Raw genomic sequence first — 14,582 nt, 5'->3', positions numbered from 1 at the left:
TCCCAGTCATTGAGGGAAAATACTGTGTACACACATTCACATTCACACTTTGAAGAGACACATTCACATTCAGGTCACATCACTACACTAGACACTCAAAAAAAAAAAGTATTTCACATTTTCACGCTGAGGTAAAAAAGAAAAAGGCACATTTACTGTACAAACAAAACTTGAAATTGAGATGTTTGCTTCACTTTAGCAAAAATAAACACAGTAAAGCATTTTTTTTATTCACTGTACATCTTCTCTCATAGAGGACAGACGACCATGCGAACATGTCCTGTTTTATTAGCCATGTTGCATTTTGATACCTTAAATAAATTTACAGCCTTTTCCCCCCAGTGCAGTTGCACAGTCTATCATTAGCTGGTCAGTCACATTAACCCAAAAACACCCAAACCTCCACCACCAACCAAAAGAATCTACTGATCTAAAATGTTTAATAACCTCTGAACCACTAATCCTATCAATATATGTAATAATTGGTGTAAAATATAGTTTGTTATCTTTGCATGGTCATCAGATATGACCCACTTGGATGTTCAGAGGCTCGGTAGTGAATGTGGAAACACTGTCATCTTCTACAACATTGATTCACCAATAAAACCTATGGAGTTTGATAAATGACAGTAGATGGAGACACTTGTTTTGTGTTCAGTTAATTATATATTTAGCTACTGAAAAAGTCATTTTTTTTCAATTTTCTCTGTTTTTGATATAATAACCCTCAACTTTAATCTGAGCTTTTATGAACATCTACATGATCGGTAAATTAGAGGATATTATAATAAATGATGGTAAAATAAGGAGAAAAATTAATTTGGGAACTGACACAAAAGTGGCACTGGGTCTTTATGGGTTAAAAATCATGCTGTTTCCAATTTGTCTTAAACACATAGGATGACAATACTTAATACTTCATATAAACAAATTATGGACACTGTTGCTTTCATTTCTATTAGCTAAAATTACTCGATGCAGAGGCTTTAAACACTGAATCCTGATCAAGACTATATGCTGGTGAGTTCAGCGCTGATCCTACGGATGAATGCACTGGCATTCCGGAAAAAGTGACAGATCCCTTTTCCTCCTCAGAGGTTATTAAATCTTATTACCACTGTTTTTCTCTGAGGTATGAAAGGAGCCGGCATCCCAGCGGATTGAACGGAACGTGCTTCCCTTCAAACTGGCCTGCTGTTTAGTGATCCTGTAGATTTTCCTGAGGATGGCACGTCTCAGCAAGATGTAGACCCACGGGTCCAGGATCTGGTTACAGGTTGCCATCCTGACACCCGTCACCATCAGACGCCTATAAGTGTCTCTGTCACTGCCTAAGGATCCACTGTAGTATGACCGTGTAGCTGACATGAGTCCAAAAACCTGATGGAATGGAAACAAACAGCTTAAGTCATGTGTGTCTCAGGCAACAAAGGACTGGGTGTATATCCGGATGGGTAAAATGCAGAGGCTGAATTTCCCTACATGGATAATAAAGCATGTTAACCTTTGAGTTTTTACCTCTGAAACATCAAATACACAGAATTACGACAAATACTGCATAGGGAATTCATTGTTTTACAGGTCATGAAAAGTATTGCGTTGATTCTGTGTAATAAACTTCATTATTATAATTTTCCAATAAACAGTGGGCATCCTCTATGATGTTATATTTAAGATTCCTTGTTCCTGCCATAGATAAATCATTATAGTTTGAGCTGATCTGTCTTTGGTGCAGATAAGCATTACATAAACTGTTGTCATCCTTTATTGTTTTGAGGTTTACATTTATTTTTACATGACATATATTTTACTCCCTATTTGCAGATACAGAATTTTCAACAAAATATGAACTACAATTCCAGCTCAGATCAGGGTTATTTTCATCAATAAAATAAAAAAGAAAAAGAAAGAAAAAACAAAAACTAGTACTGAAAAAATGTATTTAATTAATTGAATTAAATAAACATATTGAACATTGTAAAATGAAAAAAGAAACATGAAATTACAGCAAAAGCAGCTTTGTTCTCACCCATTGTTAAAGTTTCATGTTATACATGGGTAATCATGATGTTGCATAATGTAGTACATTTAATAAATCGGGGGAGCTGTATATCATCTCCAATGTTATTATTTCATCCCACATTTTTCAGCTTCTACACATGATTTCCTCATTATATTGGAAAAACTGCAATATGTACTGAACAAAAATATAAACGCACCACTTTTGTTTTTGCTCCCATTTTTCATGAGGTGAACTCAAAGATCTAAAACTTTTTCTGTGTACACACAAGGTTTATTTCTCTCAAATATTGTTCACAAATCTGTCTAAATTTGTGTTAGTGAACACTTCTTCTTTGCTGAGATAATCCATCCACCTCACAGATGTGGCATATCAAGATGCTGATTAGACAGCAGGATTTTTGCACAGGTGTGCCTTAGGCTGGCCACAATAAAAGGCCACTCTAAAATGTGCAGTTTTATCACACAGCACAATAGCACAGATGTCACAAGTTTTGAGGGAATATGCAATTGGCATGCTGACTTCAGGAATGTCCACCAGAGCTTTTGCCTGTGAATTGAATGTTCATTTCTCAACCATAAGCCATCTCCAAAGCTGTTTCAGAGAATTCATGAAGAAGACTGTGTGAGGAAAATGGTGGTCACACCAAATACTGACTGGTTTTCTGACACCCCTGGACCACCCAGTACAGTAAAAGTGCACATTTTAGAGTGGCCTTTTATTGTGGCCAGCCTAAGTCACACCTGTGCAATAATCCTGCTGTCTAATCAGCATCTTGATATGCCACACCTGTGAGGTGGATGGATTATCTCAGCAAAGGACAAAGGAGAAGTGCTCACTAACACAGATTTAGACAAATTTATGAACAATATTTGAGAGAAATAGGCCTTTTGTGTACATAGAAAAAGTTTTAGATTGTTGAGTTGAAAACAAAAGTGGTGCGTTTATATTTTTGTTCAGTGTATAAACTGGTCATTTCCTTGAACCAAAAAAAAAAAAAAAAAAAAAAAAAAAGCAGATGCGCTCATAACACTAACTGAAAATAAACAGGAGTCAAAAATCAAGCTAATAAGTTACTATGTTATTTGAGTGTACATTTTACATTGTTACAGTCCTGAAGGCACATTGAAATTTCTTTTGAACTTTGTGATAATGATGGTGTACTGAATAATAATCTAATGGTCAAATCCCCATTTTAAATCAGTTTTTATTTTCTCTACGTAATACTGATCATGTACAACTTTTTTGCCATGCTAAAAATTGACTAAATGTGTGTTAAATATCACACAAAGTATTGCCTCTCCTTTCACCTCTGTGATTTGTCCACACTCACCAGCAGAGGGCTCCAACAGATGCAGGAGGTGACCATGATGCCAACCAGCTGGACCACCATCTCAGTGTCATGTGACCTGGCTGAGCGGCGCTGGGAGCAGGACTTCTTTTTCTTCTTTAGCCTCGCTCTCACCAGTGTGATTCCACTGATGGTGTTACACACAAAGGCCAAGCCCAGGGAGCTTAAAGCCAGTCCAGAGAACAGTGTCACAAAGACCAGATCCATGGCTTCAGTGCCCTCCATGACCCTTATGAAGCACCATGTCCCTGGGTACTGATAAGTGTAGGCCCCAAGGCTAAAGAAGGGCAGAAGAGCCACACATAAAGCCAGTAGCCAGATGAGGGCTAGTGCCATCTTTGTTCGTGCTGTGGTCACCAGATGCGCATGTAGTAAAGGCCTGGTGACGCCCAGGCAGCGTTCAGCAGCCATGGCACAGCCTAAGAAGAGTGGGCACAGGCCGAAGAACACCATACAGCCCCCAAGGAACAGGCAGGAGGCATCAGGATCATCCACAGAACCAAAATTGGAGGCCAGATCAGATGTGGACCCTGATGAGTATCTATTTAGAACTAGAGCTCCAGGGATAACATGTCCAGCTAGGTCCGTAGCCACCAGAGAACTGGCAAATAGCAGAAAAGTGGCCTTTGAACGCCGGCGGAAGCGGCGGTAAGCCTTGGCGAGAATAATAAGGGCCACCACATTGAACAGGATGCCCAGAGTCATGCTGAGGCCAGCGGCTGTGGGATTGCTCTTTAGCTGGGTGTCATTACGCACCACAGCCTCCATCTCCGGCTCCTGAACCACAGTGGTGTAGTTAGAGAGGGGGAGGGAAGCGATGATGCCAGAGGAGTTGCGGTGCTGCATTGCCAGCATCACTGCTGGGCTCTGGCCTCGATCTGGATCCTCTGCTGGAGAAGATGCTGAGAGGGAAAGGAGAAAGAATCAGCAGAGTGATAAACATTAGAACAACCTCGAGACTCCAAGATGTCACAGTTCCACTCAGTTTATTGCTTATTTGCTCTTAATGCAGTAAGGTAAATAGAATCATATAACAATAATTTGGAGGGTGACACAGTGGTGCAGTGGATAGCACTCGTGCCTCACAGCAAGAAGGTTCTGGGTTTGATTCCAACACCAGTCGATGGGGTCGGACCTTTCTGTGTGGAGTTTGTATGTCCTCCCCATGATGCAGACATGGGTTCTCTCCGGGCACAGAAAATGAATGAATGAATGAATGAATAATAATTTGATGTGGCTTCACAAATGTGGTACAAATGCATAACCTAGTATCTTATCCACATATACATAGTACATTAAATTAAACACAACCAAGCATACATGAACTAAAGGAAAACAGAAAACATTGAAAATGCAGAAATTATAAACATGTTTTTCTCTAAAGGTTAATTTCTGCTTTTTAACTATTTAAAACAGAAATCTATTCTAAATGTTTGGAACTTCAACTGCAAAAGCACATTCACCTCTGGATTTAAAACAGGAACATAAAAATGTATATTATTTTAGTATTTTGTATGAAGAAAAGCTGATGATGGCATTGTATATATTCTTACTGGCCTATTTTTGAGAAACAAACTCTGCTTCATTTGAGTTCTATAAAATTGGGTCATGATGGGTCTGAGCTGGGGAACAACATGGGTGGGACCAGTTGAGGATCATTTCCACAGACTTCCTGTGAGTGCCTAAACTTGAATGATGGCCATTGTAATAAATGACTGTTTTTTTGTTTTTGTTTTTTGCATGGTTTGTTTTAATACTGGGGAATCTGGGGAATGACTGAAAACAGATGAGACATATCATATCTGCTGACCTTAAGTGACTTCTAGTTCATTCTTGTCTCATAAAGGGGATAGAGGTCTGAATTTCCCATACATCTTCATAATTTATCCTAAATTATTCTTGAGTTGTTTAAGAATGTCCATACCAATAAAGCACACAATAAGAAATGGCAGTCTGAATGAAAGATTTAGAAAATAGGGTGAGATTTTTTCCTGTCAACATAAAAAAAATATATATATCCAGTTTTCTAAGCAGGTAAATGTACTCCCTAACTATCGTACTTATTGCTTATTTATACTCCATTGCCTCCTCCATGTCCTCTCCCTGATCCTGTTTGGAGTGTGTGTTTGAGCATCACATCTGAAGTCTGACATCAGCTCTTTGGTCTTGGATTTTTTCAGGTCCAAAGCATCAGAAGGTATCTCAGTACTGACCAGTATTTCTCCACCTGAACTGACTTACCTGTATGATAAAACAGATTATTCCTCAGCCACATTTTTCTCCTTAGACAAGGCAACACATGAAATCCGAACAAGTCCTGACAGTTTCTATTGACACTGTTGCACACATTCCTTGAAACATGCCTTTACCCAGGTACAGTGTAAATCAACAAATCTGTACTGTATGCTGACATGGGGTAAGGATTACAGACATTCCAGTGTTTTTGATATGCAGAATATGTATTTATTTATCTTTTTATTTTACAGAACATCACTCGGTAAATTCTGTTAGATCAGCTGCACTTTATAAGCCACACCATGATAACATACCAAACCATCTGCAGTGTCATTTACGTTCTGACACTTTACTGTGGGTTATATAACAATAAAAAGATGATGAATGCCTTTATGCCATAAAACTAATGTATTCACCTTTTCACCCAAATTTGGAAACAAAACATCTGAGCTCAATTTATTTTTATTAAATGAAAATGTACAAAATAAGAGAAAAAAATTAAAACAATAAATTTAAAAAACAGAACAACTTTTGACGATAGCCTGTTAAAAATAGATCTACGATGACTCTACCTAATAAAAAAAATAAGACTTTTTCTTACCTTTGTAATAAGAAATCCATGGCAACAAAAAGGATCACTTTGGATTCCACAGTTAGTCATGACTGAACTCACATCAAGTGAAATAATCCAGGTTTGAACAGTTGGTCTTGATCTCTTTTATGGGGAAGTCTTCAGCCAAGCTGTTTCTTCATTATGTAAGTAAGGTATGTAGAAACTCTGCGCAGTGTGCTCTCAGAACAAGCAGCCTCCCTGTAACATTGCACAAGCATGTTCTCTGTTACTCTGACTGCAGCTGCCTGGTTTTATATGCTGAGGCTGCAGTGTACTGACATTGCCTCTGGGTGTCCCAGTAGTAAAAACCCACTCATTTCCTGCTACCCGACAAACCTAGAGGGACAGATAGAGTGAATGAAACCCATAGAGAAACCATGAATATTTAACATCCAGCTGACTCCACCTCTCAAACCAAAATATATGGGCTTGGATATTAACAACTACCTGCAATTTTCAATTAAACAGCGTGAAAGAAGAGCAAACTGTTATAAGTGTTAATTTTATATGCAGTGTAGCTATAGTGTAAAAACAGTCTTAGACCTGACAATAAAAATTCTTCAAAATAAAATCTAAGTTTAGCCATTATAACACTATAACGGGTCTTAAAACTGCCAAAAATGTAAATTGTGCATATTACAAGCAACAAATCAGGGACATTTATCATGTGTAAATTGTCTCAATCCTGTTCATCGATTGGAACATTACACAAACCATTGTTTTAGCTCACGACTGGTAAAATTATTCATTATTAAGATGAAGTTACACATAATTTCTCAATGATCCAGTGTGTAGATTACCAGATATTTGAATACAGGAATATAATCCGATATTCATAATTATTGTTGTTATGGGATGGAATGAAGGGTATCCATAAGTTGGCTGAGAAAAACTCTGATCAAAGCTTCAAGGACATAAGTTATCAAGATGTGACAAACAATGGCTCAACAAAAGCTTTCCTTTCTCGTCGTCGTTTCTTTCTCACAGTTGTATACACATATGGTAAGGTTTTTCAACTCTTTTGGCACAAACAGCTGAGAGAATGACTTTCCTTATATATCCATCTTGCCACCAGTGCTTTCACAGGTGAGGTGTATTTCAAGGTTAAAAAAAGAGGCTGTTCAGTGTCCACAAAGAGTAACGGTCATATCAAAAGTCATTCAGAGGTCATCTGGGTACCATTCATGATATCAATTATGTTTCCATTGGTATAAAATCTTTTTAGCAGAGTCCATCATGTTGTCCTGTCATGTTTCTGAAACAGGTCAGAACAGCCTTCCTCTTGTCCTCCTCCTTCCTTTTTCCCATTTATTGTGGGCAGAAACCAGTGTTAAGTAGCATTACCTACTATATTATACTATATACTACATATCCCATATATTATCCCCTTAACTAAACTTCACTGAAGTTCACTCTCTCGTCATCAATACACAAGCAAACACTGAGACAGAGAGAACTGGATGAGGCAGCTTTACTGTCAGCAGTTCTTAAAGCTGACACTTGTTATCTAGGAATGACCGAGCATCTGCACACTACAGGTGTGAAAATTGTAAAACTGAGAGAAAATATGATCAATACTGAACTGAACTGAGCTCACAAAAAACAGATTGTAAACACAGCTATACATTTTAGTGTCCACTGGTCTGAGAGTGTGTGTGTTGAGCACTAGTCCACCTGTGAAATGACCCAGATTTTATGGAAGTAACATGAAGATTCTTTTTTTTTTGGCTAAAATGCCAATGGAGAGAATAGACACTATTTTGAGGTCTGGAATGCACCTCTGCAAATACATCCATTCACTGGCTCTATTGAAGGACTTTAATGTTTTAAGGGTCACTGTAGAGCTGCATCATTGTGAGGGCAGAGAGGTGCAATCTGCAAATTCACCACTAGATGTTACTCCATATTTCACATTGAACCTTTAATCAAAATAAAAATCTGGCCAATGAAAGACCATAATAGACATTAAAACTAGAAAAATGGCAAATTCCCTACACTGCTCATTAGTAACCAAATACCCAGTAACCAAAACATAGATGTTTCGCATAAAGTTGGTATTCTGAAATGGTTGCAAGTTTTCTCACTTTTAAAATAAGGAAACAGCTGTGTAGAGGAACTACATGGACATCATAAACCATTGTTTTAGCTTCTTACTGGTAAATGTAGCTCCACTTAGCTAGAATATCTTAAGACATTAAGACAATAAGTTACATGCTTGACAAGAACTCCTTCCCAGAAACAAGTCTTTTTTTTTTTCCTTTCTTGTTAATCTTTATTTTGCAGCCAAATACAAATGGCCTCGTATCACTGTAACTTAAGCAAAAGCTGATTTATTATAAATGACTTTAAGCTGCCTTGAGGTAGTTGAACATGTGTTATCTTTTTATTGCTTTAAAGTCCTGTCACTTGTCTCATGTCCATTCTGCACAAAATAAAACACTTGGTGCCTGCTCTATTGAGCCTCATATGGAAAACCTCAATAGTCCTGTGGTCAGCTCACATCAGTGTAAACCAGCTGCACTCCTGCCACAACAAACATGCACTGTATGTCAGAATCTGTAACTGCAGAGACTTTTACAGCTCCACAGAAGGTTGGCCAGACTGCTGTTTCTGCAGCAGGGGACATTAGGATTTAATGCTCCAAGCGTCACCTCAGGTAGGAATTATTTGGGAGTAAAAGTACACATGTCAAAGGAAAGTGGTAAAATTCCACTTTCAGTAATAATGTTAAGTCTACTGGGTGAATATACAACCTGCTGAGAATATGGGTTTCCTCAGATCACATCAGACACACACTGACCCATCTGACATTCCTACTGTAGTGAGAGGTCATGTTATTTCTATGCCCAAACAGCTGAAGGAGTATGTTGCATAATGATGTGTAAATGTGCACAATAAGACTCTTTGTTCATCCAGTGGAGACGTTACAGCGGTGAGTTAAAAAATGTCCTCTTTGACTGGCACTGCTGTGAGGCAAGGAATGGAAAATCTCAATATTTCTTATTTCTCTTGATATACAGTATGTGTTTGTGTGTGTGTGTGTGTGTGTGTGTGTGTGTGTGTGTGTGTGTGTGTGTGTGTGTGTGTGTATGTGAGAGAGACGTCTTTGCCAGTGCATTTTAATTAAAATGTTGCTTCATAAACAAATTTAGATTTCATATGCTTATTAAACCACTGTGTAAATGCAGGTAAAGACTGCCAAAGAGTCCAACAGCTTGCCATTTACTTCCACAGACCATCAGCAGTGAAATGTGCAGCTGAACAGTGGTATTAGCTATCGTTAATGCATCCATGTGCAATAAAACCCAGAGCCTCACGAAGATTAGCACATGGTTTGGCAGAATAGAGGTGCACAAAATGGATGGCAAGATCCCAAGAGTAGAGATGGCACAGGAGATGGATCTGCTAAAAAGAAAAGGCCATTAGGATTAGGAAGCAGGAAGCCAATCAGCTCCTAAAGAGGAAAACAAAATTGAAAAGCATGGTTATTATGGGGCAATTTTATTTGTATATCAGAATGGTGTAGCTGATAGTGGAGAGCCATAGAGTCGAGAAAAAACATGGTTTCTTGGATGGCAAGACAAAAAGCAAATCTCTTCATGTTGTCTTACTGATAAAAACATTTCTTTCTCACGAGTCCCCATGATAAGCCACTATAGCTGCGTTTGCTTTTAAATGTCTGCTTATACTTAAAGATGTGTGTGTTTTGTGTTAAATTTTACTGGTACATCCAGTTTTGAAGATTTGTTCTGTTTCTCTGTAGAGCTTTCCTCTTAGTGTGGCCATGTTTTTGCATTTTAATTTTTGCTGCTCCTGTAGTCTGATATATTTTACTCCACATAGATGGGATTTGCTCAGTAATGTAGTCATGTTCATTGCATGTTTTTATTTGTACCAAAGGAACACACTATAAAACAGAAAACCACACCGCAGAACATCCATAAATTTGTCTTGAGAGAGGCTTTGTGCTATCCCCTGCACTGCACAATAAAACACTTGAGTTTAGCTCCACTATTAATGTTATCTTCAATATCAACCCACGATATACTAAATATGGAATTGTGTTTGTTAATCACAGAGACATCAGACACAAGGAGCACCATCTTGCCCTGGGTGTTGTTGGTGAAGCCTCTCGTCATTATGCAGGAATCTGCTAGCTGAATGGCATTGGCCTGGGCCTAGTAAAAACACAGAGAGGTCAGCAGAAACACAGGGTTTTACAGTAAAGTGCAGAAAAGAAAAATGGCAACCTTCACTGATGTCATAGAAGCAGAAGTCTCAGCATTGTCTGCATTTCTGTAAAAAAAAAAAAAAAAGCTGTAAAAAATTCCATGAGCTATTTGCAGTAAACCTCATAATCACCATGATTTTACTGCTACAACATTTTGTATAATTAAGCACATCATGCTCATTGGTATTATTTAAGATCAGTTGTTCACAATATCTGCAAAGCATTCATAGTTATTTGATAATATAGAAGCTAGTCTTAAAAATTGCCTGAGATTGTTATTGTTCTTTTCCCTTGCGGAAAAGTTTTCCCATTGAAAGAATTGTGTCTATCTTTATAGACAGCTGGTGCTAGATTGAAATAATGAGGAACCTCCTTTAAATCACAGCGACATGGTGATGTTTTGTGGAGGTTTATGTGTTTGAGTAACTTTGTGAAGCAAATGGGACATGATCAGAGTCTGCTGAATGATGTCCAGTGGTTTATTTCTAAGGAAATGGTACCTCTGTTGTACTTCCCTTTTCTGGCATATCAACATTAAAAACAATCATTTGTCAGAAAAAGTACTTTGACTCTCCCACCAAGTCTGGCTTTTGCACTTACTATAAAAAATAAAAATGAAAACAAAAATTTCTGCAAATTACATAGAATTACATAGAAGTACATTTCTGCATGTATGAAGACCATGCTCACAAATTGGAAAAAATATTCAAGAGGGAAGACATGAATAATAAAACAGTAACAATTTTTATGTGTCACAGGGCTACAGGCTTGAGAGAGTAACCTCGCTGAACATGAGAGATCTCTGAGAGATCATTTAAACACAGGGGATGGTTAAATTTCCTCCACAGTCTGTCCTGTAGACTTCACATACAGTAGCACATACCTTGCACACATTATGTCCAAGCTCTTTATGCAACGCAGTGTATAGAGTATGTGTGAGCCTGCAGCAATCACAAAGACAAAACAATTTATTGAGTTCTCATGGCATGTTATGAGCCAAATAATCATCCCAAACCAAAAACAGAGATTGGGCGAGTTTACACAGCATCCTTCTCGTGTGAAACCCCCGAAAGATGGCCACTTATCATGTTGTGTAGCCAAACACTTTGTAAAGCCACAAAGCTCCATTCAGAATTCTAGTGGAGACTTATCTCTCCAAATGTTCCAAAAATTTCAGGCCGGCTTTTGGGTAAACAAGTTTAAAATGACAAGACACCCAGATTGTTTGTAGTTGATGTAATGCTGCAACCTTAAGACACCGCTGAAGACATTTGTGTGAAATGACTGACTTTTACAACCTTAAAAAAACACCCAGATCAAGGCAGAATAACCACAGGTGGCAAAAGTTCACACATTCTTTACTCCAGTAAGAGTATAGCTAGATAAAAAAAACTGACTCTTTAAAATGCTGTAAAGTCTGAGATGTAAAGGTAAAAAAAGTAACCCTTTAAAGGTCATTTCTACCAGCTGTTTGTGTGTGAAGCAACCTGAATGTCATGTCCTATTAATATAAGGTGAAGACCATTAAGCCATTCCTATGGGGCGCTGAATGTAAAAATTCAGTCACTGTTTAAAGGTGACATTTTGTGAACATTTAGCTCACTTTTCTCACATTTAGCTCATCTTTCTTTGAGACACAAATTTGTGTAAAACTGCATGTTCTTTAGATTTGTTAAAAATGTGTACAAATGAAAAATAAATCCTAAATCTAAATGTAAATGTTAACTCTAAATCTAAATGTTAAATCTAAATCTAAATGTTAAATCTAAATCTAAATCCTAAATCTAAATGTTAAATCTAAATCCTAAATCTAAATCCTAAATCTAAATCCTAAATCTAAATGCTAAATCTAAATCCTAAATCTAAATCTAAATCCTAAATCTAAATGTTAAATCTAAATCCTAAATCTAAATGTTAAATCTAAATCTAAATCTAAATCTTAAATCTAAATGTTGACTCTAAATCTAAATCCTAAATCTAAATGTTAAATCTAAATCCTAAATCCTAAATCTAAATGTTTAGAAAATATGCAAATTGGGCAGGTTGGCCCACACCCTTTGCCTCAGCCCCGCCCACATCACCGACAGCAGAAAGAAGAGACATGGCGGGCTCGCTCCCATCTTCTGAGATCGAGAGGGCAGTTATAGCGGGTGTACGGGCTGCCCTTCAGGGCATTGCTCCACCGGTGCAGTCCACACCACAAACGGTAAGTCAAGCGGTTGAATTTCAACTTTTTGGCTCTTCATGAACAGAGTTACCGCTAACTTGGTCGGTCTGGCCAACTACCGCTAGCCGGACCGACAGGCTAACGGTAGCTATCGACAGTGGATGCTAGGAACTACTTTCTTCCGCGAGGGGGGTGCTGCGCGGGCTGTCATAACGTTGTCAAACATGTCATAATATAATGCATTTCGCATTGATTACAAGCAGAATCGAGCAGCAAAAGAAAGTAACAAAGAGTTGTGTAGTGTTATTATATGTTGATTTAGATAGCTTGTTTGTGCTGTAAGAGTTCATGGGTCATGTCATCATGTGGGGGCGCTGTAGCGTCAGACTGTATGTTATGATTCAGAGTGTCTGCCGAGCAAGAAATAGCATTAAACAGTGTTACGTTCTACACAGTTGCTTATTACTTCTGTTATACCGTTTTAAGAACACCGACAAGTTGTTGCGCTGTTACCTGCACAAATACAAAAGGATAAATGGAAATGTTTATATATCCCGAGGGAATCTCATCCATTTAACAAAGGAACAAGATTAGCGGTTAGCATGTACCCTGTCTCTGTGCAGTACACCCGGCATCCAGAGCCCTGCCGGCATCATAAGGTTTCGTTTGTAGTCCGGCTCAGTCAGGCTGCCTCATCGAATCAAATGTCATCAGTTAGGTGAATGTGTGTCCGATATGTCAATGTCATACCTGCTGCCAGACGCTAGTCTGGTCTTGTTGTCTTTTATGTTTTGTTTGTCACTTCCTGTTTTATTTTGTTAAGTTTTCCCTCATGTGTCTTGTCTGTCGTCTTTACTTCCTGTTCCCCGTTCATCCTGACCTCTGTTCTGATTACCTGTCTCCGCCCTGATTTGCTTCACCTGTGTCTAGTTGTCTTCCCTCCCTTTTGTGTATTTAAACCCTGTCTCTCCCCTAGGTCAATCGCCAGTTTGTAACTCTAGCAGTTCAGACCAGCGTTTTGACCTCGTTTGTTCGTTTGCCTGCCTGTTTTTGACCTGTTTTTGGATCCCTCGGTTTTTCGCCTTTTGCCTGCTCCCTGTCTGGTTTTGTCTGCCTCTCCGGATTCCTGGTTTTGACCTTCTCGCCCTGACTATCGGTACGTGAGTTTTGTCTTGTCCTTATGTCCTGTCGCCCGAGAATTTGCCTGCCTGTGTATGACCTGTTTCCGTCCCTGACCTCCCTTTGCTTCTCCCTAGTCGGGAGAGAAACCCCAAACACCGTACGGGGAGACGGGCTGTCGCCCCCGATCCAGAGAACGAATCAGAGAAGGATATCAACCACCATTATCCTCAAGGTTCTGTCACTGTTCATTATTTTTCACCTGTGTGTGATAAATAAATCTTTTGAATTATATTTTTGGCGTTTGAGTTCTGCATTTGGATTCTGTGTTTGTACTAGCACCATTACAGTCAAGGCAGTTCGTAAGGTCAACATTTAATATACCGGGATGGACGCGGGATGGACGCGGGATGGACGCGGGATGTCCGCGACTGCAGGCGAGCAGAGAAAGTCCCAGGTCATTTGGAGGGTCTGTGGAGGCGAGTTGAAATCACGCGTCTAGCCTTTCATGCTTCTGCAACATCTGGCATCTGATAAATATGTCCCTTTGTTTCAGGTTTCCACACCACAGATGCCCTCAGCAGGGCCCTCACGAGCAACCACGTCACTCAGATCAGTAAGTAAAGCTGTCATACTGTAAGTGACCAAATAACGTAATGTAGGACACACTGGAAATGAGAGCAGCAAATCAGGATAGCTGTTGGCAAAATGTTTTACATGTTACACCTTTTTTCAGGATGATCATACCTTCATCTCAAAAGAGGAAATTGAAGACTTACTGGTGCTGGGAATAACATACACGGAGGTGGCTTCAGTCTTGGGGATCTCCAGACCCACGCTGTACAA

General features: G+C 38.9%; 1 protein-coding gene across 1 annotated transcript; it reads right to left on the bottom strand.

The window, feature by feature from the left end:
- Nucleotides 1-763: 763 nt before the first annotated feature.
- LOC115423445 (prostaglandin E2 receptor EP1 subtype-like) lies at nucleotides 764-6,439 on the bottom strand. The gene is made up of 3 exons (XM_030140265.1): nucleotides 6,208-6,439; nucleotides 3,354-4,273; nucleotides 764-1,380 (listed from the first exon to the last, which is right to left on the bottom strand). Exons 2-3 carry the CDS (start codon nucleotides 4,224-4,226, stop codon nucleotides 1,102-1,104), a joined length of 1,152 nt encoding a protein of 383 aa, XP_029996125.1. The 5' UTR covers nucleotides 4,227-4,273; nucleotides 6,208-6,439; the 3' UTR covers nucleotides 764-1,101.
- Nucleotides 6,440-14,582: the final 8,143 nt, after the last annotated feature.

The sequence above is a fragment of the Sphaeramia orbicularis genome, chromosome 8, assembly GCF_902148855.1.
Source record: "Sphaeramia orbicularis chromosome 8, fSphaOr1.1, whole genome shotgun sequence".
NCBI classification, from domain to species: Eukaryota; Metazoa; Chordata; class Actinopteri; order Kurtiformes; family Apogonidae; genus Sphaeramia; species Sphaeramia orbicularis.
The sequence above is the reverse complement of the archived record's forward strand: the minus strand, read 5'-3'. Positions and strand labels throughout refer to the sequence as shown.